The sequence below is a fragment of the Populus euphratica genome, unplaced genomic scaffold (genome assembly GCF_000495115.2).
Source record: "Populus euphratica unplaced genomic scaffold, PopEup_1.0 scaffold76.1, whole genome shotgun sequence".
Classification (NCBI taxonomy): Eukaryota; Viridiplantae; Streptophyta; class Magnoliopsida; order Malpighiales; family Salicaceae; genus Populus; species Populus euphratica.
The window spans coordinates 1,193,146-1,219,671 of NW_011499890.1; the positions used below are offsets into that span (position 1 = coordinate 1,193,146).

At 32.5% G+C, this 26,526-nt stretch overlaps 5 protein-coding genes and 1 non-coding gene across 9 annotated transcripts in view; 5 read left to right on the forward strand and 1 right to left on the reverse strand.

Annotated features, from left to right (window-relative positions):
- LOC105131120 (serine/threonine-protein phosphatase PP1 isozyme 1) overlaps window positions 1-11,503 on the forward strand; it is a 15,019-nt gene extending 3,516 nt beyond the window's left edge. The window contains exons 2-4 of one of the 2 annotated variants that reach the window (XM_011033927.1): window positions 744-1,303; window positions 1,386-1,569; window positions 11,491-11,503. In XM_011033927.1, coding sequence (XP_011032229.1) covers window positions 744-1,303; window positions 1,386-1,559 — 734 coding nt within the window. In that variant the 3' untranslated portion in view covers window positions 1,560-1,569; window positions 11,491-11,503. Of the gene's footprint in view, window positions 1-743; window positions 1,304-1,385; window positions 1,596-2,345; window positions 2,661-11,490 lie in introns of those variants that run through there. The other variant, XM_011033926.1, reaches the window with a different exon arrangement.
- CRR2 (Tetratricopeptide repeat (TPR)-like superfamily protein) lies at window positions 4,095-6,443 on the forward strand. The gene has a single exon (XM_011033925.1). It carries the CDS (start codon window positions 4,361-4,363, stop codon window positions 6,302-6,304), a length of 1,944 nt encoding a protein of 647 aa, XP_011032227.1. The 5' UTR covers window positions 4,095-4,360; the 3' UTR covers window positions 6,305-6,443.
- Window positions 7,141-7,214, forward strand: TRNAV-CAC (transfer RNA valine (anticodon CAC)). Its single transcript has one exon. It is a non-coding gene; the product is annotated as a tRNA-Val (tRNA).
- On the forward strand, window positions 7,752-8,664 carry LOC105131117 (uncharacterized). The gene has a single exon (XM_011033924.1). The coding sequence runs from the start codon at window positions 7,906-7,908 to the stop codon at window positions 8,194-8,196; it is 291 nt and encodes a 96-aa protein (XP_011032226.1). The 5' UTR covers window positions 7,752-7,905; the 3' UTR covers window positions 8,197-8,664.
- A 727-nt stretch (window positions 11,504-12,230) lies between the features above and the next one.
- LOC105131124 (methylsterol monooxygenase 2-2-like) lies at window positions 12,231-15,830 on the forward strand. 3 transcript variants are annotated; one of them, XM_011033936.1, is made up of 7 exons: window positions 12,231-12,425; window positions 12,994-13,131; window positions 13,348-13,493; window positions 13,688-13,807; window positions 13,923-14,135; window positions 14,212-14,292; window positions 14,409-15,182. In XM_011033936.1, the coding sequence occupies exons 1-7, from the start codon at window positions 12,396-12,398 to the stop codon at window positions 14,605-14,607; spliced, it is 927 nt and encodes a 308-aa protein (XP_011032238.1). In that variant the 5' UTR covers window positions 12,231-12,395; the 3' UTR covers window positions 14,608-15,182. The 3 variants fall into 3 exon arrangements, with proteins under 3 accessions (XP_011032238.1, XP_011032239.1, XP_011032241.1); XM_011033937.1 differs by lacking the exon at window positions 14,409-15,182 and adding an exon at window positions 15,375-15,830 and having other exon boundaries at window positions 12,232-12,425; XM_011033939.1 differs by lacking the exon at window positions 14,409-15,182 and adding an exon at window positions 15,496-15,830 and having other exon boundaries at window positions 12,236-12,425.
- Window positions 15,831-20,583: 4,753 nt separating this feature from the next.
- Window positions 20,584-22,708, reverse strand: LOC105131125 (probable protein phosphatase 2C 24). The gene is made up of 4 exons (XM_011033940.1): window positions 21,890-22,708; window positions 21,478-21,786; window positions 21,257-21,362; window positions 20,584-21,168 (listed from the first exon to the last, which is right to left on the reverse strand). The coding sequence occupies exons 1-4, from the start codon at window positions 22,421-22,423 to the stop codon at window positions 20,801-20,803; spliced, it is 1,317 nt and encodes a 438-aa protein (XP_011032242.1). The 5' UTR covers window positions 22,424-22,708; the 3' UTR covers window positions 20,584-20,800.
- Window positions 22,709-26,526: the final 3,818 nt, after the last annotated feature.

A 26,526-nucleotide genomic window follows, 5' to 3' on the forward strand; every position in this document is an offset into this window, starting at 1 on the left:
TTTGTCCCCCCCCCCCCCCCTATTCTAGGGTGTTTTTCTTTCTCTTATTCAATTTACCACTCCCTTATAGGAAATTCTTCAGTCTCTTCTCTCCATTTTTACCCTCCAATGTCAATTTAACATGAGTGTTAGCAATTTGAGTAAAAAAGAGGAGTAAACTTGAGGGTTTGAAGTGCCTTGTTGTTACATAATTCACTTCATTTGGCAGGTTATTGTTGTAATAAATTCACCTAATTGAATAATTGTTAGCTTCAAGTATTACTTAATAAATCACAAAGTGCACAATGAAGAACAGGAGAAGAATGGAGTAAGGAGATAAACCCTATAATCCACTAGGTTAAACCCTTGACGTTCATAAAGGATGCAAGACTTAAAAAAAAAAAAAAAACCTCCAAAATGCTAGGGTTTTGAAGTCCAAAGGAATAAAAAATAATTGGTTTACTGGAACAGCTAAAATTTCTTTTATTGGAACAGGATCTCCTAAATGCTAAAATGGCCACTATATAAGCACACCAAAAACCTCGTAGGGGTCCCAATCAAAATAGGGAACAAAGTAATAGTATTACCAGTAACAAATAAATCCCCAAATAATCAATTGAAATCAGACAATCAAATATCATGACCAAAATCTCTAATTTATTCTTCATTCTGTAAAATAAAGTACACTTTCATGATTCTTTGGTATTCATATTCTTGTTTTTGAGTCTTGTTAATTGTTGTGCCTTTTCCCCTTCGATTTCCAGGTGACATTCATGGGCAATATTCAGATCTTTTGAGGCTTTTTGAATATGGAGGCTTTCCTCCCAGTGCCAATTATTTATTCCTAGGTGATTATGTGGACCGTGGGAAGCAAAGTTTGGAAACAATATGCCTCTTGCTTGCCTACAAAATCAAGTATCCTGAGAACTTCTTCCTTTTAAGAGGAAACCATGAGTCTGCTTCGATTAATCGAATTTATGGATTCTATGATGAATGTAAACGACGGTTCAATGTGAAACTTTGGAAGACATTTACAGATTGTTTTAACTGTCTTCCTGTTGCTGCTCTTATAGATGACAAAATATTGTGCATGCATGGTGGGCTTTCCCCTGATTTAACAAATTTGGATCAAATTAGGAACTTACCTCGTCCAACTGACGTCCCAGATTCTGGTTTGCTTTGTGATTTACTCTGGTCTGATCCTGACAAGGATATCAAAGGCTGGGGAGTGAATGACCGGGGGGTGTCATATACCTATGGTCCTGATAAGGTTGCAGAATTCTTAATGAAGAATGATATGGACCTTGTATGTCGTGCTCATCAGGTTGGTGAAGTTGCTTCTTCTATTGGTTCTTTAAACTCAAGCAGTTTTCCATGATGCCTCTATTTTTTTCCCCTTTCATCAGGTTGTTGAGGATGGATATGAATTCTTCGCAGAGAGGCAGCTTGTAACAATATTTTCAGCTCCCAACTATTGTGGTGAATTTGATAATGCCGGTGCAGTGATGAGTGTTGACGAAACCCTAATGTGCTCTTTCCAAATACTTAAGCCAGCAGATAAAAGGTTCAGGTTCATGTGAAATGTTTGCTGTCCTATAACCACGTACCATTTCTATGTAAGTTTCATGCTATAAGTTCTCTTCTATTTATTAGCTGTTTCTTTTGTGTTAAATCATGATTCTTATGAAACAAAATCCATTTCCATTGTTTAGTTATTTGAAAGACTAAAAACCTTTCTTGGGAAGGGTTCAGCATCCTTTTAGATGATTATTTAATTAGTAATATTTAAGGAAGCAATATTGTTTGCTAATAACATTCCATTAAATACAAGTAATAGAGCATACCTTTACAAATTGGACACAAAATAATTTTAAATGGAGCTATAATCTGATTAGATCTTTCGCACACCAAATATATCTAAAGTTTGCCATTAAAATATATTTGTTGCAATACATTATTTCCTCATCGTCATGATAGAAATTATTAAATATGTAATTAGATTAGGGAATATGTAATATATACCAACCATGAGAAGAAGCCCATATATTGCTTCAGCAATTTAAAGGAAACACTCATATAAAAAATAGAAACTAAGGGAAGGGGGAGCGATCAAGCAATTCAATGCTCGGGGCTACTTTGTATAATCAATATTACTGTGTTGAGTTCTTTCTGCTGCTTATCTGGATTAATACATCTTCCATTAGTTTCTTCTACATGACAGTTCAAATTTGTCTCCGTCATTGTTCTTTTATTCCTTGTGTTCTCGACAGATTCTGGTGTTCATTGTTCTGAATTCTAATATGCTGATATCTATTCTCGTTGCATTGCTTGCTGTTTTGCTAATCACTTGCGCACCTTTGTTGTAGGACTTCTTTTCAAGTGTATCACAAGGAGGATCATATGGAGATGGAGATGGAGATGTTGTCATCAAAGCTGCTCCAACTTTGAGCTGCTGCTGCCATCATGATGTTACAATGTTTCTTGTTTCAAGGGGATGGGTTATTTGTTGAAAAGGCTGTGTTTGCAGGAGCTTTCCAAATTCGTAGTTTGGAGCTAACTGTTGTTTGAGAGCACTGGCAAAGGCCAAAAAATTTTCCCTTTTCATGTTTTCTCACGTAAATTATGATGCCCTTGTAGATACATTTTTGTTTTTCGTTGTAAATGACTGCATTGATACACCAGTGCACGATTGCCTTTTACCAGGGTTTCTGGTGGTTAGTACACAAATGACTTGCAAACTAGTGCGCACTAGGTTTCTGACCCTTGATTTTCTCGGGTTTTCTTGGGACTCAAGCGTCGGGTGAAGCATGTGCTTTGACTGAGTTGCCAGCTTCAGTTTGCTGGAGTGTTCCAAAGAAGTCCAATGAACGGGTAAATTGACGGGTGTAATGCAAGTTATTTCTTGCTTGACCATTTGACTGGCTTTCAGCCTGGTGCCGCAAAGAATTGGTCTCAATTCCGTTATTTTCTTCTTGAATGCCATCAGAAAGAGTGCTGTGACCTTTTTTTCCGATGCAATCATAGAAGATACAAGGAATATAGTGTAGCACACTCGTCTTGGTTGATGCCGCAGGTCATAGTATGCTTGTAAGGATTGTTTATCCACGTTTCCGAGAGTTTGGTTGCCATTTAGTGAAAGGTATCCCTTCCAAGAAAGTGCCTTTTAAATTTTCTTGAGGGAGCAATTTTTCTGTTTTAAAATTGCTTTTGAAAAGATTTTTTATTTTATTTTATTTGTTTTAAATTAATTTTTTAATTTTTAATTTTTTTAATATATTAATATTAAAAATAATTTTTAAAAAATAATAAAAAATATTTTAATAAATATCTAAGCTGCCACTTGCACTTCCTAACACCCTATCAACCTAACTGTCACCGCTGCAATATTTGGGCAATATTTGAGTGCTTGGTATATAGTAGTTTTTTTTAGTTACGGTTTAAAAGAAAAAATTGTAATTTGAAAAAATTTATTTTATTATAACTATTTTTTTATTAAAATTTGTTTGATATTTATATATGTTTGATTAAAACTACAATTAAAAATGAGGTTAAACAAAAATAATTTAATGTATTTGGTATTGATGATTTTTAATTTAAGTACTGTAGATCTAACTTCAGTTATTATGAAATAAATAATATTTTATATAAAATATTTTTTATTGTTCCTTTAAACTATTTACAATTTTATTATATATAAAATTCATCAGATAAAAATTATAATTTTCATGATTTTTTGAAGTATGCGCAACAAAATCAAGTAAAATATTGTCAAGAAAAAAATTAGAATTATAATTAAATTTTTTAAATGCTATGTTATTATGTGATTTTTTTAAATTTATATAGTATCATTAAATAATATTAAAAAATAATTTTTTAAATAAAATATAATTAAAAATAAAAAATAATTTTTTATTATTTACATGAATAATATAAAATAAATTATAATTTACTCTACACTCATCATAAAGCTGCTTTCGACATTCTAAACACAAAAATATTAAATTCCATAAACAGTAAATCATACTTTACCGAACATCAATATTTATGCGATTTCCTTCAACCAAGAAGCAATCACAAAAACAAACATTTTAAGAAAGTTTATTCAGGAGCGGCTTCTGCCAGCAACTTTTTGAAAGGATCGAATGATTAGAAACAGGGAATTGAGGGGCTATATTAGGATGAAAAAATAATAGAAGAATCAAACTCAACCAAATCTCAGAGAAAGAGGACCAAATCCTACTTAGCCCATAAGACGCAGTGTGAGAGAGAGAGAGTATATTTCCTGAGAAGGGCCGGTAAATCATCAAACGCCTTCATTTAACAAGGTTGAGAGTAAAACCACATCGTGTCTTGCAAGCAGGCACCATAACTTATCGTCTAAATGTGGGCTTTTCAGTCTCCCAAAACTACGCTTCTACCTTCCCACGCCACATTCTTGCCTCGCCCTTCTCTAAAACCCCCAGTTTGCTCCATAACCTTAAATCCCACTGCCGACAACAACAAGCTAATCCAATCTCTCTGCAAACAAGGCAACCTCACACAAGCTCTTAAGCTCCTCTCTCATGAGCCCAATCCTGCCCAACACACTTATGAGCTCCTAATTCTTTCTTGCACCCACCAAAACTCTCTCCTTGACGCCCAACGCGTTCATCGCCACCTCCTTGAAAATGGGTTCGACCAGGATCCTTTTCTGGCCACCAAACTCATCAACATGTATTCCTTTTTTGACTCAATTGACAATGCACGCAAGGTGTTTGATAAAACGCAAACCAGAACTATTTATGTTTATAATGCGCTCTTTCGAGCGCTTTCGTTGGCGGGTCATGGAGAAGAGGTTTTGAACATGTACCGTAGAATGAATTCTATTGGGATTCCCTCTGATAGGTTCACTTATACGTACGTGCTTAAAGCTTGTGTTGCGTCAGAATGTTTAGTGTCGCTGCTAAACAAGGGAAAAGAGATTCATGCCCATATTTTGCGACATGGATATGATGGATATGTCCATATTATGACCACCTTGGTAGATATGTATGCAAAGTTTGGTTGTGTATCTAATGCGAGCTGTGTTTTCAATCAGATGCCAGTGAAAAATGTTGTTTCTTGGAGTGCTATGATTGCTTGTTATGCGAAGAATGGGAAGGCTTTCGAGGCATTGGAGCTGTTCAGGGAATTGATGCTTGAGACTCAAGATTTATGTCCGAATTCTGTGACAATGGTTAGTGTACTTCAAGCTTGTGCTGCACTTGCAGCACTGGAACAAGGTAGGTTGATACATGGATATATTCTTAGAAAGGGGCTTGACAGTATCTTGCCAGTAATTAGTGCCCTTGTTACAATGTATGCTAGATGTGGTAAGCTTGAATTGGGGCAACGAGTTTTTGATCAGATGGATAAGAGAGATGTTGTTTCGTGGAATTCTTTGATTTCAAGTTATGGGGTTCATGGATTTGGAAAGAAAGCAATTGGAATTTTTGAAGAGATGACCTACAATGGTGTAGAACCTAGCCCCATATCTTTTGTTAGTGTTTTGGGAGCTTGCAGTCATGCCGGACTTGTTGACGAGGGAAAGATGTTGTTTAAGTCGATGCATGTAGCGCATGGGATATGTCCTAGTGTTGAGCATTATGCTTGTATGGTGGATCTTCTTGGGCGTGCCAATAGGTTAGAAGAAGCTGCTAAAATTATAGAGAATATGCGGATTGAACCAGGACCTAAGGTTTGGGGTTCTCTTCTTGGATCGTGTAGGATTCATTGTAATGTTGAGCTTGCAGAGAGGGCAAGCATAAGGCTTTTTGACCTTGAGCCTACAAATGCTGGGAATTATGTGCTCCTTGCTGATATCTATGCTGAAGCTGGTATGTGGGATGAAGTTAAAAGAGTTAAGAAGCTCCTAGAAGCTAGGGGATTGCAAAAGGTCCCAGGTCGCAGTTGGATAGAAGTTAAAAGGAAAATCTACTCATTTGTCTCTGTCGATGAGGTTAATCCACAGATGGAGCAGCTCCATGCTTTGTTGGTTAAATTGTCAATGGAATTGAAGGAGGAAGGCTACGTGCCACAGACCAAAGTTGTGCTCTATGATCTCAAGGCAGTAGAAAAGGAACGGATTGTGCTAGGTCATAGCGAAAAACTGGCTGTTGCCTTTGGACTTATCAACAGTAGCAAAGGGGAAGTCATTCGGATAACCAAAAGCTTGCGGTTATGCGAAGATTGTCACTCCTTTACTAAGTTCATTTCCAAGTTCGCAAATAAGGAGATTCTGGTAAGAGATGTGAATCGATTTCACCATTTTCGTGACGGGGTTTGTTCCTGTGGGGACTATTGGTGATTACATGCGGTAATCTTTCTTTTTTTTTTGATATATTGTTCCTAATGATTCGTGATGATTTTCAGAAGAACACAGAGAGATACATGTACAGTAGCAACTTGAAGTATTTGAATATTAATAGTTTTACTATATAATCTTCGTCAAAGTTACTAACTTCCCGAACCAAAAATCTTTCCCTTCCTTTTTCAACTGAGCTGCCCCTCGTGCGGAAGCAGTTCAAAGGAAAACATCTCTAAATTCCCAAATCAAACCTTCGTGAAGGGAAATGAGACGATAGATTTCCGATTCAACCTCGGAGCATATTGACATTACACACATGCATCGCCGGGGAAATCCAGAAGGCAAAAACATGTAAAAAATACGACTAAAATCCATATGAAGTCCAAGTCAAAATTGTTGTTGTAAAGGTACACATGCTTTCCCCCCTTTTTGCCCTTTTCCTCTGTTGGGTATTTCAACCATGTTAATAAGACGTAAAACCTATTCAAAACATATTCCTTCAAATACATGTAATACTTGTTCCTAAAAGCGCAAGTAATTCCATGGAAAAATTCTGATCCTAAGAACTGACTCCAACTCCGAGAAGAAAGAGAAGCATCTCCAGCAAACCGCGTTCTTTTTGTAAGGATTCAAATTCGCAACGAATGATTTCGATTCTTCTGTGCACCTATCTATTACTTTTTTTAAGGATTCAAATTGTAGAAGAGGAGTGTCCTAACTCTTAAGCCTTTTTTCTGTTCAAAGAATATACAAAATAACCGCTTTGTTTTAGCACCGGATTCAGAATTAATAACCAGTTAGGTTATTATTTATCTTTTCCTCGTCCACATCAAGTTGTCTGGGTGGTGTAGTCGGTTATCACGCTAGTCTCACACACTAGAGGTCCCCGGTTCGAACCCGGGCTCAGACATTTTTCATGCTCAACCTACATAATTATTAACATCTATATTAATTAAAAAAATAACATAATGTGAATGGTTTAGCAAGGAAAAAAAGGGAGAGGAGAGAGAAGAGATAGAAAAAGGTGCAGGTGGCCACACGACCAGGGTCCAAGGTTATTTTATTTTATAAAAAACTTCTCCTTCTTTTTGTATTTTCAGTATCATCACAATATCTCTTTTTTACTTTAATGTTCTGTACAATAAAGCTTTACAGCTTGGGATTTTTAATCATTAAGTCTCGTCTGGTAATGTAAACTTGTGGACTGGTTTTTTTTTAATTTAGATTATTTTAATTTGTTATTGTTAAAAATAAAATATTTTTAAAAAACAAATTTTACTATTTCAATCTCAAAACTACCTTAGATTAGTAAGTACTGGTGTTAAACTGTAAACACCCTCATTTTTCGGTCAGACCTTGCTGGTGTCATGGTAGTGAGACGGTGGGGCCAAGGCAAACATCAAAGGAGGAAAACATGTATCAAAAGAAAAAGGTTTTCGCCTGATTCCTTGTTTTACGCCAGCAATGCTTGTTAACTAAGCAATCATTGCAACAATTAATGACTGTTTAACCTTTTTAGTGTGTTCTTTATAGAAGAAAAAAATGGCAGAAGAGAGGAAATTAATGTGAAGGTGTCAGTGCCCTGTAGTTCAGGTTCAGCTATGAGAAGCGTAACCAGCTGGTGTACTGCCTGCATCCCGGGCCGTAAGCAGAAAGAAACCAAGACTGAAGAATCGGAGAAATCTTTAAGAAAAAAACCTGCCCGCGAAGAATCTAGTGGTGCTGATGACCAAGCTGAAGGCAGCAGCCATCAAGGAACCACCCATGCTGCCAGTAGTGCTGATACTGGTGGCGCAGCTGTTGTAGTTATGACTGCAACCCATATGTCTGACATGGATGGTAGTTCTCATGGCGGCGGCGGCGGCGGTGACGGAGGTGGCGGTGACGGCTAATCATTAAGCAGTCCCCATTTGATTGTGTTTGTGACTCTTTTGATTGATATCGTAATGGTTTTTTATCTTGGATATATTATTATCACTGCTGCTTGCTTCTTTTCATTCCTTGTTTCAAGTTATTGCTCTGAGTGGCTACAGGAATGCGAAACCAGGGGATCTGGGGTGGAATCTGTAAGATGTTGAAAGCCATGGTTGTGATGTGCGCGATGTTTCTTTCTTTATTTTTTAGTATTTTCCTGGTTACAATGTGTATGGTGTTTATGAGGAGGAGAGGGGATGCATTTGAGCTTTATGTTCAGATCTTTCAATCTTTAATTCCCCCGTAATATTTTTGTTAATTGGTGCTGCCTTTGTAATTCCTACTTCTACTAGTAGTGAGTGAGACTCAGCTTCCATTATCTAAGAAACAAAATGTATGAACTTCTCTATCCCAGATCATCTGTGATGTGCTTGCTGTTCTTGTTTTTTGTTTTGTTTTTATTTCACTTTTGTTGAAAAAGGGAGGGGCTCTGCATTTGCTATATATCAACCCGGTTATACGTCTTCGATCAACACAGAAAAGCATGCTCTATATTTGTAATACCATGATTTCCCCATTCTTACAGTGGCAAGCATACATGATATGTATGTGGAGGGGAGGGTTTCGGCAATGGATACTCTCTGGTTTTTTTTTAATACCATACTCATAAAAATTTAAATATTTATATATGATTCATTAGTTTCCGGGGTATTTATATGAATATTCATTTTATAAATATTATTTATTATAAAAAAATCATATATATATATATGGATATAATTTATATTCAAATGTAGTTTTTATTTTTAAAAGATAATGTTTTTTTGCTATCTTCCGTTCTTTGAATTGATTCTATAAAAATATCTATACTATGAATTAATAATTGAAGGAGCACATTGATTTAGAAACAAGATAGAGGTAAACCTTGTCATCACTGGCAGGCATGTGCACGCACGAGGCGATTATTGGGAGGTAAGCAAATGGTGCAAGTGGAGCGGAGGGCCAACCTGGCAGACTGAGCTGGCGGAAGCCTCCTACGCAGTTGTCGCGAAAACCTGCACCCGTGAGAAACACAAAAGGCCGAAAAGCAAATAAACTTCTCCTCATTGTCTCTCGCTTAGTTTGCTATGTAGGGGTGAATAAAAAAATTAAAAAAAATAACTGAAAAAATTAATTAATAAAAAAACTTGATTAAACTAATTAAAATAGTTAAAAAACTGATTGATTTAGTTTTGATTTTATAAATTTAAAACTAAAAAATTAAACTGAATGAATTAATAATAGAGCCAAATTGAAACCAAACCTATTAAAAATTACAAAAAAATCTAAAAAATAATATAGTTTTTAGTTTTTAATATAAAATAACTAAACTAAAATCAATCAGTTGGATTTTGATCTTTATTTTAAAATAACCAAACCAAAATAAAGCAGGTAATTTTGAATCAATTTTAATTTTTTTAAATTTAATTTTATTATTTTTTAAGTAAAAATCAAACTAAACAAAAAATAATTATTACTATTGATATGAATGTTTCCAATAAACAATGACTTCAAAAAATATATTTATTTTCAATGTTGTATTATGTTAGATGAGATTTCTTTTTTAATCAACTATAAGAAATACCTTTATATTAATATATATATATATATATATTAATTGAGATTAAATCTTTTTTAATGAACCATTTCAAAATCGATATAATAATATTAACATTAAATACAGTGATTAATAATATTATTCTTCAACTAAATATTCATGTATGCATGTATTTTTATAAATTTGTTTTTTGTTTTATTTTTTATATTAGTTAGACATGGATATCCATTATTTAACTATTATTTATTACTCAATAAAAAAATAACTAATATATATATATATTTAAAGTATATATATATATACTAAATGATAAAATTATAGATATTATAAATATGTGTGTGTTCTAGTTGTATCGATATTAAGATATGTATATACTATATTGTATTTAAAAAAATCTAAATAGTCTAGAAATATATCTATATAATATAAATATATATTTCAAGTTGGAGTCCGGAGAGTTTCAATTCAAGTTTGATAATATTTATATTTTATTTATAATCTATTAAATAAGTTAATTATAAAAAAAAAATACTAACCTATTTGGGTCAATATCCCCCGTCTTCTAATTAAACTATCATCTCTAATATAAAAATATTTGACTTACTTTAAAGTTTTGATTTGAGTCCCGTATTGAGAAATTTTATACTCATGCTCGATTAGCCTTGGCCTTGGGTGTCCTAAACTTTGATGTGAATATACTGGAGAATTACAATGAAATATCATAAGATTTTTTTTAAAAAAAATAGTCTAGAAATAATTGGAGTCTATGAAACAACAATTTCTGAGCTACCCAGGTATGTTTTTGTGCTGGTCAATTGGTTTCCGAGGGGCTGTAAGAACTTATTAATATAGTTGTTTTGTTCAAGAATCTTCCTAATACCACTAGCTAGGATTGAGAGTAAATTTAAGGTCAAAAGAGGGAGGATGAATAGCTTTATACTATGGTTCCTGTAGGACTTTCTCGTTTCTGGGTTTTTGTTTGCACATAAATCTCTTTTGTAAGAGTATATAGATCAAACCAATAAAAAAAAAATTGTATTAAATTTATGGGTTTTCGTTCTTGAATTTTACCTTACTTTCAGAAAAAATGTTTCCACATGAATTCTATGCTGAGAACAGAATGCTCTTAAAGCATGTTGAGTTCCTTACCAATAGTTTTATTTGCTTTCATAGGAGCAGCCTGAGATGGTAGGACAATGTGTTTGGTAATTGATGTCTAGCTGTAGAGGGGTAACAAGTTAGTCATAAAAAAAATATTGTTGAATCTTTTATTTATTTATATAGATAATTGAGTAAGTATGTAATTAACAATTTTATAAATTTTTAATAATCCTAAATTTTATAAAATTTAAACAAGTGATTTTTAAAAAGCAAACTTAAAATTTAACTAACTGAGCTACATTTTTAAAATTAATCGAGTTGAATGATTAATCCTTTAAGAGTTAATATCTATTTATTTTTATATTTTAAAAATATTTTAGAAAAAAATTGATTTTTTTATTTTTTATTTAAATTAAACTTTTTAATATTATAATACTATTTTGATGAGCTGATATAAAAATAATTTTTTAAAAATATAAAATATTATTTTAATATATTTTTTAAATAAAAATATTTTAAAAAATAACAGCAATATACAACCCATAATTAATATTCCGGTACATGAAAGTATAAGATTTGCTGTCCTCATCATTAGCTCAATCGGATTATGCTCGAGAGCTTGTTGAATCTCCAATGAGAGCACAGCAATATTTATTCGTATTATACCTATGGAGAATAATTCGAAAAGAGGTCAAAGTGCATGATTGATTGGCTGGAGAGTTGCATGGGTATAAATGTACATCATCTCCTGCTGACGGTGTTTGAAGATGTAGTATTTTTTTTAAATAATATTGAGATAATATATTTTTAAAATATTTTTCATATTAATACACTAAAACAATAAAAAATAATTTAAATTAAAATAATTTATAAATTTAATAAAAAAATGAAACTTATTCTTAGACAGTATCTAAATTCCTTCAAGATCCCATCGATCATCCCTAGTAAACTCAAAATTTTGATTTTTTTAATAATATTAACGTTCATGTTTATCATCACTATATCTTCCAAAAAATACTTATGAGGTTTTTTTTATATATAAGTACACTTGTGAACTTGAATTTATGAAGCCGACATGTTTAAGATTTCATAGATTAATTTTATTTTCAAAACCAACCTATAAGATATTTTTTTTTAAATTATAATATATTTTTTAAAATTATTTATTTTTTTAAAAAATAAATTAATATTTTTATATTTTTGGATGATTTTCTTGTGCAATATTAAAAATTAAAAAAATAAACCGAAAAATTACTATTTTTAATTCAAAAACACCCAAGATAGTAAAAAGCAAAAGAAAAGGTCCAGATTCGCTGATATTCTCTTTCACTAGTGACAGGCTCTACTGTCTCATTCACCTCGTGGCCTCTGTTGCTTCATAAACCTCACTAACGCTTTATAAAGTCTTTTTTCTTTGTTTTTCAGTTTTGTTATTAAAATCAAGGAAGGAGTAAACCAACTTCTTCACTCTCTTCCCCCATGGCCTCCCTCATCGAATCTTGCTGGCTGGTATTTCCTTTCTTTCCTTCCTCTTTCTTAAATTTGCGCACCAACCAACGCCATTTTTCCTCTTCATTTTGTTCTTCTTACCAGGAGATTTCATTTCTATGTATCTGTATGTGTTTTGCTTACTTGTAATGTAAACACTGTGGTCATTTTTTAAGCTTCACTACATAAGCTAAGTGAATGAGGGGGTAGCTGCGTTTTTTTCAGATCGTTTGGGGCCTGGCCTGAGTGGAGGAAACATGGGTTTTTGGAAAGTAGAATAAACTAACATTTGTGATGGATAATATTTGATTTCACATTGCTTGTTGGCCATTTTGAGATTGAGATCTCTGTAATTCATTTTGTGTTTTTCTTGGTAAATGTTATCTAGGTTTACTTTTTAACTCCCATGTGGGGTTTTTTTTTTTGTGATGGAAGAAACATTTGGCTGATTTTGTTATTTATATATAAGCATGTGACTGCAAGTTTTATTAATGGGAGTATTAGAATTTATATTGAAAATGAGATAATGGTAGTGTATTTTTTGGGTTCCGTTAAGCTTATAGGACTAATGGTTTTCTTTTCGATGCAGTATTTGATCACGCATTTCAGCGATTTTCAGTTGGCATGTCTTGGAAGTTTCTTTCTTCATGAAAGCGTCTTCTTCTTGTCTGGTATTCCTTTCATATATCTTGAAAGGGCTGGATGGCTGAGAAAGTACAAAATCCAGGTTGCTCCTTTTCTGCTTTGCTTTCATCGCAATTTTTGACATGAATTTGATGAAAAGGGTCTGCATGGTTGATCTTAATCTGCATTGCTATTGTAATGCCTTTAGTTTCTCTTTTTGTCGAGGTCAATTAATGATGCTGTGAAACCTTTTTCGGAACAATGGCATCCCCAAAAGTGGTGTCCTTTAGTCTTGTTGCTAATTGGTGGTTGCATGCAGATGAAAAACAACACTCCTGCATCTCAAGAGAAATGTATTATTCGCCTACTTTTATATCATTTTGGTGTTAACCTACCAGTTATGCTGGCCTCCTATCCTGTCTTCAGACATATGGGCATGCAAAGTAGTCTTCCATTGCCGTCCTGGTATTTTCAGGTTCTTTATATCTTAAAGCTTTCCCTAGCCAGACACTATTGTGTCTGATTCTATAGTTGTGAAGCGATATATAGGTATCCTTTTATTTATTTTCTGGATAAAATATATGTTATTAATTCATTCTCATTCTATTTTCATCATTTCTGGAGCATAGTTAAAAGATTTTGTTTTTTTTTTCCTGCAGGAATGTAATTCTAACGCAGATAACATTGTACTTCATCCTGGAAGATTTTATATTCTACTGGGGGCATCGGATTTTACACACAAAATGGCTGTACAAGCATGTGCACAGTGTTCATCATGAGTATGTAGAGAGCCCTAAGTGTTTCTCTCTATCATAATTTTTTTGACCATCAATATCGACTAGGTGCTTTTATGTTGTACTTAGTAGTTTTTTTATGTGATTGTTAAATGTGCAGATATGCTACGCCATTTGGATTAACTTCTGAATATGCTCACCCTGCTGAAATACTGTTCCTTGGCTTTGCTACCATTATTGGTCCTGCCATCACTGGGCCTCATCTGCTTACTTTGTGGTTATGGATGGTACTAAGGGTCCTGGAGACGGTTGAAGCACATTGTGGCTATCATTTCCCATGGAGCCTCTCCAACTTCTTACCTTTGTATGGAGGGTGAGTGTTTGTTAACCTCCATGTTTTATGTTCATTTATACTGTAGTTTCTGACATTTGTTTCAAAAAATTTCCAGTGCTGATTTTCATGACTACCATCACCGGTTGCTGTATACTAAATCTGGAAACTACTCATCTACTTTCACCTACATGGACTGGTGAGTTTTAGCCCCCTCAGAGCATTATCATTATTTCTGTTATGTGCTTCAACTGTAATCCATGATTACATTTATTTGTGTCGTATGTGGCTGACTCATTAAAGTTTGTGTAAAAGGCTAGAAGGCCTGCTCTGCTCCTTGTCTGGGTATTCACTCTGCAAACAATCACCTGGGTTGGGTTGGATTTTGATTTGCACTCTGACTCTGCATAGCTGGGTTTCTCGCTTGGTTTTTAGGTTATTATACCCGTCCCAGCTATCCCAGGTTGTACTAACCATTACAGAGAGTTACCCTACTAAAAGGTCTTCTCCATGACAGAGTTGCCTTAATTCACATGGATCCTTGTTAATTGAAATTATTTCAGTCCTTCCCATTGTAAACTCACAAAATTCATTTGAAATCCATTGAGATGGTCTGTTAATCATCCATGCGACCTTCAAAACCTCTTCTTTGATTCAAAAGGTTTTTCCTCAGCTTTTGCATCACCAAGTGCGGCATTCTGAGTACTTTTAGCAATTATGGCCAGACTCTTGTCCTTTGTCTTGATGTAGATGATAGTGCAGTATAATGCTATATGACTTGCAGCAGCGGGGACTCCTCCTTGCAGGTCATATGTCAAAAGAAGTCCCAGTTTATATGGTTTTTGACCATATTGACGTTGACTCATTTACATCCAATATTATTCCTATCAGCCGATGTTTTAATGATTTTCTGTTGTCAGTTGTACCAATGTTTGACTCCAGTCCATTTGCTAGTGTGGACAATAAGGTATCGGATAATATTCTTATCACCCGATGTTTTAATGATCCTGTAGACCCCTTTTAGTAGAGAATGTTCTGCATAATTTGCCTCTTCATTTTCTGTGTTATTTCGATGAAAACTATTTCCTTTATTGTTCTTTTGCACGTGCATCAATAGTCTTTACCACCAGTTACAATGAAAAGAGAATTTGCAGAACATGATATGCATGAACTACATGGTATTAGCTGTGCAACAGTGACTTGCTTTCTGAGGGCGATCATTTGTTATGATTGTTTGTGATGTAAGTGAGAAGCATAACCGGTATGCTCTTTTGCTGCCAGGGTTCATTTGTTCTCTCTTAGTTGCCAAACGTCCAATTCCATACTCTATTGTGTGGGAAATAGTAGCATAGTTTCTACTGACCATGACGTGATGGATTTTTTCGCTCTTTCATACTGTCAGGGTATTCGGTACCGATAAAGGTTACAGAAAGTTGCAAGCATTGAAGAATGCTGGAGTGGAAAATGGTGGCAAGCAAATGTAATGTAGAGAAGATTCTTTTATATTAGCTTGACATCAGATAATTTGTTCCTGATATGAGGGAACCTTTGAGAAGTCCTGTGTCCCGGCCATTTCTGTGTGTTTAGTCGATGCTCGTGTTACAGCATGTTAATATACTGTGAATCAGTGGAAAGCTTTTTCCAGACATTTTGTGCGCATATGTTCCCTGCATGAATGGAGTTGCTGTCTAATTTAGAACTTTTTGTTTCAAATTATTTAGAAGCATCCTTTCCTCTCATCGTGTTGGATCCCAATTCCTTATAGTCTATTTTCTAAATGCTCTTTTCCCTTGATTCACCTTAATCTAACTCTTCAAATTATACAAGTCCTTGTGCCTCAACCTAAAGTAAGTGCAACAGTATTGCTCACCCTGAACTGTTACTCTTGTGGTTGACAGTCGGCAGCACCTTTTGTAGAAAGTGATGTTTGCATGAATACACAAGCACTCAGATTCCAGGAAAATACTCTCATCTGCCAAGAAAATGTCGTACCACAATTTATTGCCTTTGAGATTGTACCCCCTGATGTGAAATACGGAGATCGGGATGTATCGCAGGGCAAGGAAGTGTCATTTTCCAAAATAGTTGTCTTCCCTTTTTTTCATTTTTGGATTTGTTTTTGCAATTAGAAAGTATTTTTGAAAATTTTTAAATTTGTTTTCTTTATTTCAATTTTTTTTTTCCAATTGTTCAGTGCAACGCTACTTTTTCTAAAAGAGAATTGGAGAGTTCTTTTCTCTTCTCAATCTCCTCTCAGAAGTCACATCTGATTAGAATACCCCAGAGAACTCTGTTGTCTATGCCGCTTTTTAAATCATAATTTAAAATTAAAAACATTATTTGAACTTTTTCTTATTTAAATCACAGTTTGAATTACCGAGTAATTATAAAGTGTCGAGCTATATTTGTTAATTATTTTTTAATATTTAAAAACTATATTTGTTAATTATTTTTTAATATTTGTTAATTATAAAAAATAAGTTAAGAAATATTTTTTAGTATTTAATTATTGTCATGATAAATGATCTTAAGAAATATTTTTTAGTATTTAATTATTATCATAATAAATGATCTGAAAAATAATTTATTAATATTTTGTTTAAGTTTATTATTTTTCTAATAATAAAAAATTAAAAAAATTATTTTTAGGAAACAAATGAGCCTAAATCTCTGTTTTTATTTAACTTTCATATATCCTTCTTGGTCCCATTTCAAGATTTATTTTTTTAGAACAATTATGCTCCCTTTTCTCCATGGAAACAGTGCCACCCCAATCATATAAAGGCTTTTACCTGATATTTTACTTCACTATGTTATATTTTTTTTTCTCAATAAAATAATATATACATGTTTGAAATTTTTTTCTTGTTAAATAATTTAAAGTAAATATTAAAAAATTTATGTATGCATGTAATTAAATATATTGAAAAAATATGTTAATAAATTAAAAAATCATAAACAATAACTAAAAATAAAGTATCTAAAAATAAAACTTTAAAAAATAAAAGATAAATGTAGATCAAAACATTTAATCTCGAAAGACTAGATATTTACTTGGTTATGTTTACTAAATGTATTTATTAAAATAATTTTTCCAGACAAACTTATTAAATTGCTTGACTAAAATAAAAGAAAAAAAATACTACGCAATACTATATATATTAAAAATATTATCTAAAAATAATTTTTTTATTTTTAAAAATAAAATTTATCTATATAAAAGATAAAAAAATAATAACTGAATCAGAACAATCTTTTCAAAAATTAAATGCATAACTAAAAAATAATTAGGCTCTCAAAACAAAATAAAAAAAAATAGTATTAATCTAAATATTAAAAAAAAACTATATAATAAAAAGCATTAATTTGTAAAAAAGTTTAGAAACAAAAGAAAATAAAATAAAAGGCTAAATTTTGTTAGACATAGAAAGCGACGTTAGCTTGTTTGGTCTATGTTGTCAAGGGCCAGTATAGACCTGCTCTGGAAGGCTTTTTAGAATGGACCCCTTTTTTTTTTACATCATGTTATTTACTTTAATTTTTATTTTAAAAATAGATGATATGTTATTTATTGGCTAAATAATTTTTTCTCTTACAAAAAATTTCTACATGTAAGTTTTTTTTATATAAAAAATTTAAAATGTAAATTGAAAAACCTATGCATACATCTAATAAAAAACCGTGAATTATGTGCTATAATAAATGGAAAAAAAGTATTAAAAAATAACTAAAACTAAAATGAAAAAATTGAATGTGTTTATAAAGAGAATATTTATCCGATTGTGTTTACTAAATTTATTTATCAAAATTAATTTTTTATTCAATCAAAGAATATTAAAAATAGACATATATTAAATTGATTAAAAAAAATTAAAGTAAAAAAACCAAATATTATGCAAGCTACACATATCAAAAATATTATCTGAAAATATTTTTTATTTTAAAAAATAAATTTCTTGTATACAAAAGGATTAAAAAAAAACTATTGATGAATCAAAATAATTTTTGCAAAAATTAAATATGCACTACACCATTAAGAAACTATTTATATATAAAAAAGCTGAAATAAGCACACAAAGAAATAATTGATAAGGGATTTTAATTGAAATATAAATTTTAAAATTATTTTTAAAAAATATATATCCAAAAAAATATACCAGTAAAAAAAGTGATTTTTTTTTTAAAAAAAATTAACTGATTGTTATGGCTTAACTCATTAAACTCCTAATTTGGATCATATACTCAACTAAATTTAATATTTTTTTTCTTTTAAATTATTTTTAATCTTTTTTTATTAAAATAAAACAGGCTAAAAAGGTCTCAACTTGTGAGCTCATGGCCCAACACATCTAGGCCACTGAAATGAATAGCCTAGTAGCATTGGCTAGCCTTCAGGCCATAGGCCATATCCACGTACTCGGGTTTATTTTTATTATTTTTAATTTTTTTATAAGAATAAATGACATTTCATCCATCCTAATTTTATTTTTTAAATGATAGGAGACATGTCATCACCAAGACAAAAGACATGTGTTTTGCAAGCTCAAATTTCAATTTTTTTTTATGATGGTTGAAAAATTATAGTAATATGTTTTTTCGTCTCAAAACCTCAATTTTTAAGTTATTTCAACTAAGAAAACATCCTTATAATATCTGAAACCATTATATCAACTTCAAATACCCTAAAAAAAGTTTAGAAACCTGAAATCAAATTAATTTAGTTTTGGTTTTTTTAATTTAAATGTGTTTTTCTTTGTGATATCAAAACTCTAAATAAATACCATAAAGTTTCACCTGTTAAACTTGTAAACACGTAGAAAACATGAAGGTTAGAAATAGAGTTAATGATAGATTTTTCTTTGTTTATTGGAATCTAGTAACTTTTTTTTTTTTGTCTCTCTAACTATCAATTAAAAAATAATATAAATAAACTTGTATATAAATTAATTTTTTAAAAAAATTAAAAGGAACTAAATGACATATATTGCATTATTTTTCTTTACGTGGGCAAATCATAATTTGCCCCCATGTTTTAGGATGAGTTTAGTTTCTCCCTCATCAGTGTCACTCCTTGCTTTAATTGTCAGAAATATATCACTATACCCTTTCCATCATCTTGATAGAAAATCTAATAGAACATATTTCTTTTTATTTGTAAACTCTTGAAATTTCATTAAATAGAATCCTTTTGAAATGTTTGATCAAATTAAATTTCTTGCTTCCAATTAATAGATACAAATGATATTATGATGCCTCAGCACCTTTTATTTTAAATATACAATAAAAGTTTTGTCATTTTTTAGTCGTGGTTTAGGCTAGAAACAAAGAAAATAATAAATAATAAATAATTATTAACAAAAATAACAAGATAATAGGATATTTATAAAAATCCACTTATAAAAAAATCTATAAAAAAAACCTATCAAAATATCTTTCTATTTATAAAACCCTAAACAAGTTTTTCATATAAAAAACCCAATATCTATTTGTCACTTAACACCCTCAATCCATTTGATTTTTTTTTTTTTTATATTAGAAGTTTTTGCCATGGAGCTTTACATATCTAACAAGATTTGAATAGAATTGATTTTATTTTATATATGGTATTTGTCATTCTAACAAGATTTCATTGATTTGAATAGAATTGATTTTATTTTATATACGGTATTTGTCATTCACACATTTAGAATTAGTTTATTTTGTGTCAAATATTTTATAGAAAAATATTTTTTAAAATTTTCTATGTTTGTTTATGGGAAGTAACTTTTAGAAAATTTTATCAATATAAAATATTTTATAATGAACTTTTAAATTTAGTTAATTTAATATAAAATATTTTTAATTTGTAAAGTTTTATAAAATATTTTATAATAAAATACTTTACAAATGATAATTTTTTTTAACATCATAAAATTATTTTAACCACTACTTTTATCTCATTACACCATCTTCTTCATTGTAACCTCACCCACTTTGTTTTGATTATTTAATAAAAAATATATAACAAATCTCTTACTATACTCACTCACGGGGAACAATAACAAGACGTCGAATTTCGGTAGCAAAACTTCAAACTGAACAAATCTCTCTGTCGCCAAACCCATCAGAGGCAACCAGAGAACAAAGAGCGACACCACTCTCCCCCCAACTTAGACATATATTTTGAGCAATTCAAGGCAGGGCTGCCTCCATGGACAGCTGCTCAGGCGACAAGAAGAAAGTATAATCTGATAATGGTAATAGATTTATGAAGTGCCGTCCCCCTTGATAACCTAACCAAGAATCTCTCATCTTCACATTTAAGTGCTGACTTTGAGCAAGTTTTCGATCATGTTACAATCACACTCTCAAAATGCTCCAGACACGAGGAAATATTCGGACAAACATATAAAATAAGTAGGACCAGACATTAATTATAGGGGATGCAAGCTACAATCCCAATTTTGGCAAGAAAGATGATTTCATTTAAAATAAATAATTTTTTAAAATGATTTCATTTAAAATAAATAATTTTTTTTAAAAAAAAACCCAACAAGGACAGCTGGTCTCCTGATTTTCTTTGATCAGTGGCTGTTTTTCTATTCCCATTTTCCTCCTCAAACCCACCCATCATTTTTTTCCCCTTATCTTTATCACTCAACCATCGAAAAACGTTTAGAAAAATGAGTAATAAAAAGAGAGATAAGAACATTTATTGGGTTGCCTTGCTACGTGTCTTTCCTTAAATCCACCACGACCACGCTCACATTGTCAGTACTGTGCCTGGCCAGCGCCAGCTTCGTCAGCAACATGGAGGCATCAGAGCACGCCTTGTCCGACATTTCACCACTCCCGCTGCTGCTGCTGCTGCTGGTTATCCCCAAAACCTCATTATTCTCCACCGACCTAGGTGGACATGGGGGCGGCGCGTGTTCTTTCGCCCTCAAACACATACGAGCCACCCCACATGCTGTCTCGTTGGACACCACGTCCCAAAGACCATCGCTTGCCAGTATTAAACAATCATCCTCTGCCGTTCGATCCATTATTGTCACCTCTGGCTCACAGCTAACGTATGGCTTTAGATAGTTATCACCTGTGAATCGGTTCATTATGGTAATGTCAGATCCAGTACATGGTTTCGGATTTTAACTGGGTAATTGGGTGTTTGTAATATATTTTACCTATGGCTCTTGACATGGCAAGAACTCCAAGAATCCTTGGCCCGTCCCAGTAGATGACCCGGCCACCCGCGTTTTGGATCCGTTTAAGCTCGTCTGGACGGTCAGGCTGTTGGCACGAGCAACGTGGAGACCAGGGAGTTATTAAGCAGCGAAAGTCGCCAAAGAAGTAAAGAAAGTGGCATAGAATAATAATAAAGGGAAGTGGATATTGATGGACAGACCTTGTGATCAGAAGAAAGAGGGAGAGGTTTGCCATTACGACACAAGACAGCTCGTGAATCGCCACAGTTAGCGACAACGATTTTATCAGGAGTTACAACGGCGACAACAGCGGTAGATCCAACAGCATCGCATTCTGGAGTTTGCATTTCACACCTGCAACTCGCCCTAATCTCCATCCCTTGATTCCACGCTATCACTTCCTTGTCCATCCGCCGAAAGCTTCTTTCCATTGCGCTTTTCCACTCCTCCTTGCTCTCCACCTCCTCTTTCACCAGCTCATGCATTCTCTCCTTACACTTTACTGCCACCTATACAAAGACGAAATTCAAATGAGTTTCACATTTCATTTTTGTCAACAAAATATTCTTTTTTTAAAAAAAATTGTAGCTCTTTCATTTGTGGAAACCGTACATGAGAACAACCGTGTCCATCATAGACACCGAAATAGTGTAACTCGGTCGTGGTTTCTTGGTCTTTGCGACAGAAAGAGGGGTGAATTGCTACTGCATCTTCCATGTCTCTTCTCCTTCCACAAACTGAAGCCACCCCAAATTTTGGAAACAGCTCCAGAGGATCAATTGAAGGTGTTGATAAAATGGAGGGACTTAAAGTTAGATTCAAAGAGCACTGCCTTGAAATTTTAAGTTCTGATGATTTTCCAATCTCCAACAGTTTTTTCTCATCTGTACTGCAATGATCAGAAAAACAATTCTCGACTGCGTTTTGGCAGTCACGAGGAAATGGACTACCAACACCCTTGTTTTGTAGTTTCTGCTTTTTATGAGCTCCTATGTCATCAGCTTCAATTTCTGTTGAGGCCACTCCTGGAACAAATTTGAACCGCCTGATCTCCATTCTTCTCCGCCTAGCTGCTCTTGAAGTTGGCTCACATGGCGTGGACGATGCCTCGTTCTCTCTAGCGACTCCACAGCAAATATCAGCCATTTAAACACTAAATTATCACACCTCCTCCCACAAAATCGTCAACCCTACTCTTAGTTAAGGAGCTTATGTGGGGTTAGAGAATTGAAACTGGAGAGAGGTTGAAAAGAGAGCGCTTAAGCGAGAGCTTCGAAATCACTGACCTGCCAGCTCTCTTTCTCTCTTTTCTTTTTGCTTTAGCATGGTAGCCACGGGTAGCCTGCCCGTCACCGTACGGGCGGACCCTAGCATTTGAGGCGAGGCTTGGCGTGGCGTGACGTAGTTCTATTTTGCCTAAATCAAACACATATCGACCGTTGGATCCTGACCTCTCCACGTCAAAATCAAAAACGTGTACAAAGTGTCAAGTTACGTGGCCCAGTAATGTCTAAACACGACCGTAATTGGTACTTGCTTTCCTGACACGCATGTGGCCCTTGTTTGCCTCCTTTTAGGTTTTTTCTAACTTTAAATTCTCAAGTTTTGATTTTTTGATCTCTTGGGTTTTGGTAACACGTGTCTACATCGTAGAGTACTGGATTGAAGAAAATGAGTTTCGAATTCCAATTCTATTCCTTCCTGCTCTTCTGGACCAATCAAATTGCATTACGTATCAGTTGTTTGACGTTGACATTGGGGACCCTTATGTCCTAGTCGTCGACGCTTTTCTAGAATATCTGAACATCGAAGTCTCTCAACCCTGCCACGTGTTATTGTGAAACCCTCCATAAGGCACAAAATTACAGTGCTTTTCTTAAAAAAATATTTTTTATTTTTTAAAATTATTTTTTATAAAAACATATTAAAATAATATAAAAAATATTTAAAAAAATTTAAAATTAGTTAAAAACAATATTTAAAACACAACAAACTTCTCCTCATGAAGGCGCTATGGTTCGAAATTTATGTTGTTTTTATATATAAAAACCTCTCTCTATTATTAGGCTTACAATGAAACGTTTTTTTCAACAAGTTAGAGTTAGAGGTTTAACTTCATCGGCTTGTCCAATTATTAATAATTTATTAACGATAATGCGTTTTCATTCCTTTTTAAATATTTAACAATTAATTTTAAATGTGAATATATAATTATACAATATAAATAATTTTTTATTATATAACAATTAAATAAATTATAATTTTCAAAATTTAAACCAAACGCCTCTTAATATAGCCATCAAATACCCAAAACTATTAAAGCATTTTTATTTTTGTTATTTTATATAAGCAAAGAATTATCATCTATTTTTATAAAATAACGCTTGATTACTTTACTAGAATAAAAAAAACAAGAAAAAACATGATTTTTACAGTTTTTATTCTAAAAATATTTTTTAAAATTATAATAAAATAAAAATTTATTTTATCTTTATTTCTCAATAATAACATTCTTTTTAGTAGTTATTTTTATTTTAAAACACTAATGAAACGCAACCTGATACCCAAAAATCCAAATGATATCAATTCGTCCCCACAAAACTAACATTTATTAGAGTCTGGTCCCATGATTTCAGGTAGGTTGCAGCAAATCACCCAAAGTAGATTTTTCTTTACACGTGGAGTGAAGTGAGGTGGACAACGTGTAAGCTGTCAGAGAAGATAGAACGGTGAGTGGGGGCCGCGATTGAATAAAACTGAAGCCATAGTGATGGTTCCACGTGTGAAATCTGGCTGGCAAACAGTTGCAGAGAGTGTTTGCTTTTGTATTAAATAAATGCTTTTGAGAACTTTTTTGTTTCTTTTATTAATTTTATTCTTATTTTAATGTCTTTATTATTAAAAATAAATTTAAAAATAAATATTTCCAATAAAAAAATCCACTGTAACCATTAAAAAAAAAACCTATCATAACTTATACGTGTACTATACACAGATTTCCGGTGCATGAAATTGACAGGAGGGCAAAGTTACAGGGCCACGTGACACGTGTTATCGTAAAATAATGCAAAACAAAAGCACTGACCGAACCATGGTTACCTTTTAGAAAAACTCTCACCTAGGGGGAATATTGCTTGGTTAGGTTAGTCTTTAGGGAGTTCGTCTTCCTCGCTTTGGAATTGAAACACCACCAAACCAATCACTGTACTGCACTACTCTTTTTCCATAAACGTATACGGAGTTCCACAATCAGAAGACGTCTAAGCAGGACACGTGGGGTGAAACTATGGACGGTGTAAAAAGGGAGGGGGGTTCGTTGGCAGCGAGATGAGATGAAACAGGAAGCGAGAGTAAAGGAGATGGACACGTTTCGAGAGGAGCAGTGAGTCGTGGAAGGTTTGGTGAAACAGTTTGACGTTTGAAAATACGGGAAGCTGGTTACGTGGTGGCTATCTCTTGGGTTTGATAAAGGGTTGGGTTCCGGCGGGTTTCTGGCTGGTTTTCTGCGTGGCAGGGCGGAGCATTCCGGCGGGTTTACACATCAACTGGTTAAAAGGTTGTATCCGCCGTAGCATGGAAGCGTTGATGAAAGTGTGTGTTCTTCTGTGGGCGAGGGTCAGTGCTGGCATACTAACAGCTAGTTTTCTTTCCCGTCATGGTCTAAATCAGATATACCCTACAAAGGTCATGATCGAGGAGTCCGTTTATCCATGACTTCTTAACGACTTTACACTACAAATCCCGTCTCTGGCTTCATGTTCTTGGTGTTTACTTGATAACTCTGTATTATATTTTTTTTTAAATATATTTTTTAAAAAATATATTTTTTAATTGATGATATTATCATATCATAGTCAGTAAAAAATATATGAAAATATTTATTAATAAAAAGATTTTGAAAAACAAATTAAATCATAAAAACAAACACTACTTTGATTTGATTTGCATAGACATTCATGTTCTCGAAGATTAGGCAATAATGCTTCCTGGGCAACAAGTCACCATCAATTCATCTGCAAAATAATCTTGAGGAGGCCTCCTACCTTCCAAGGATCTTTGATACATGTTGATAATAATAATAATAACAAAAATAAAAATAATAAAAATCTTTATAATATATTAACATTAACAATAACAATGATGCTAAAAGGGGGTACGGTGAAATACTAGGCAAATTTCCTTTACTTAGTTCCTCAAGTTTTTTTATTTGTTTTGACTTTTGACTTGGTCCACAAACTTTATTTTCTTCCAATTTTGTTTTTACAAGTTCTGTTTCTTTTGCAAATTTCCTTTACTTGGTCTCTTAAATATTTGTTATGTTTCGACTTGGTCAATAAACTCTATTTTCTTTTAATTTTATCCTCGTAAATTTTGTTTTGTGTTGTTCTTAAATTCTGTGTTCTCTTTCAATTGTATATTATCATATATGGCATCACAAATGGTCGATCATTGGAATCTTTAAAATATGATTTTAATTTTATTATTATAAATAAAATAATTTTATAGTATAATCATGAAGATTAGGTTGAACACAAGAAAAATCTTATTTAATCTCTATACCAGATATCGAAAAAAAAAAAGATAAGGGTGGTTTAAATAAAAAAATATAAAAAACACAATTTTAAAAATAAAAATAATAAATCAATATGTTGATAATGCAGTTTAAAGATCTAGACATGCATTCCTAAAAACTTATTAATCATCTAAGTAAAATAAATATTCTTACAAGTTAAGTAAATAAATTCAATATCCCCTAATGCTAAATGAAATCAAGAAGATTAAGAGTAGATTAATTAGATAAAGTTTTCTGATTAATTTTTTATTGTGAATTTAATATTGAAAAATAATTTTTATTTACTTGATAGTAGATTTAAGAGTAAATTTTGTAAAATTTATTCTAAATAACTGTTCAAATGTTAGAACAATTTAACTTAGCTTATTCTTTTTTAATAAATTAAAGTGATAGTTTTAGCAATCAAAATAAATTAAAGTGATAATTTTAGCAATCAAGTTAATTCTTTTGCTTCTTATTGTATTCCTTAACAACAATTACAAATTAAAAAAAAAACTAAAAAATATATATATCATCTTAAAACAATTCAATAAGTATAAATAGAAATCAATAATATAAATTTGAAATAAAAATAAATAAATACTTGAATATAAAAAAATTATAAAAACAACATTAATTACTATCGCTAATAGAGATGAAATCTACTCCTCTTAAATCGAACTTAAAAATTAGTAGC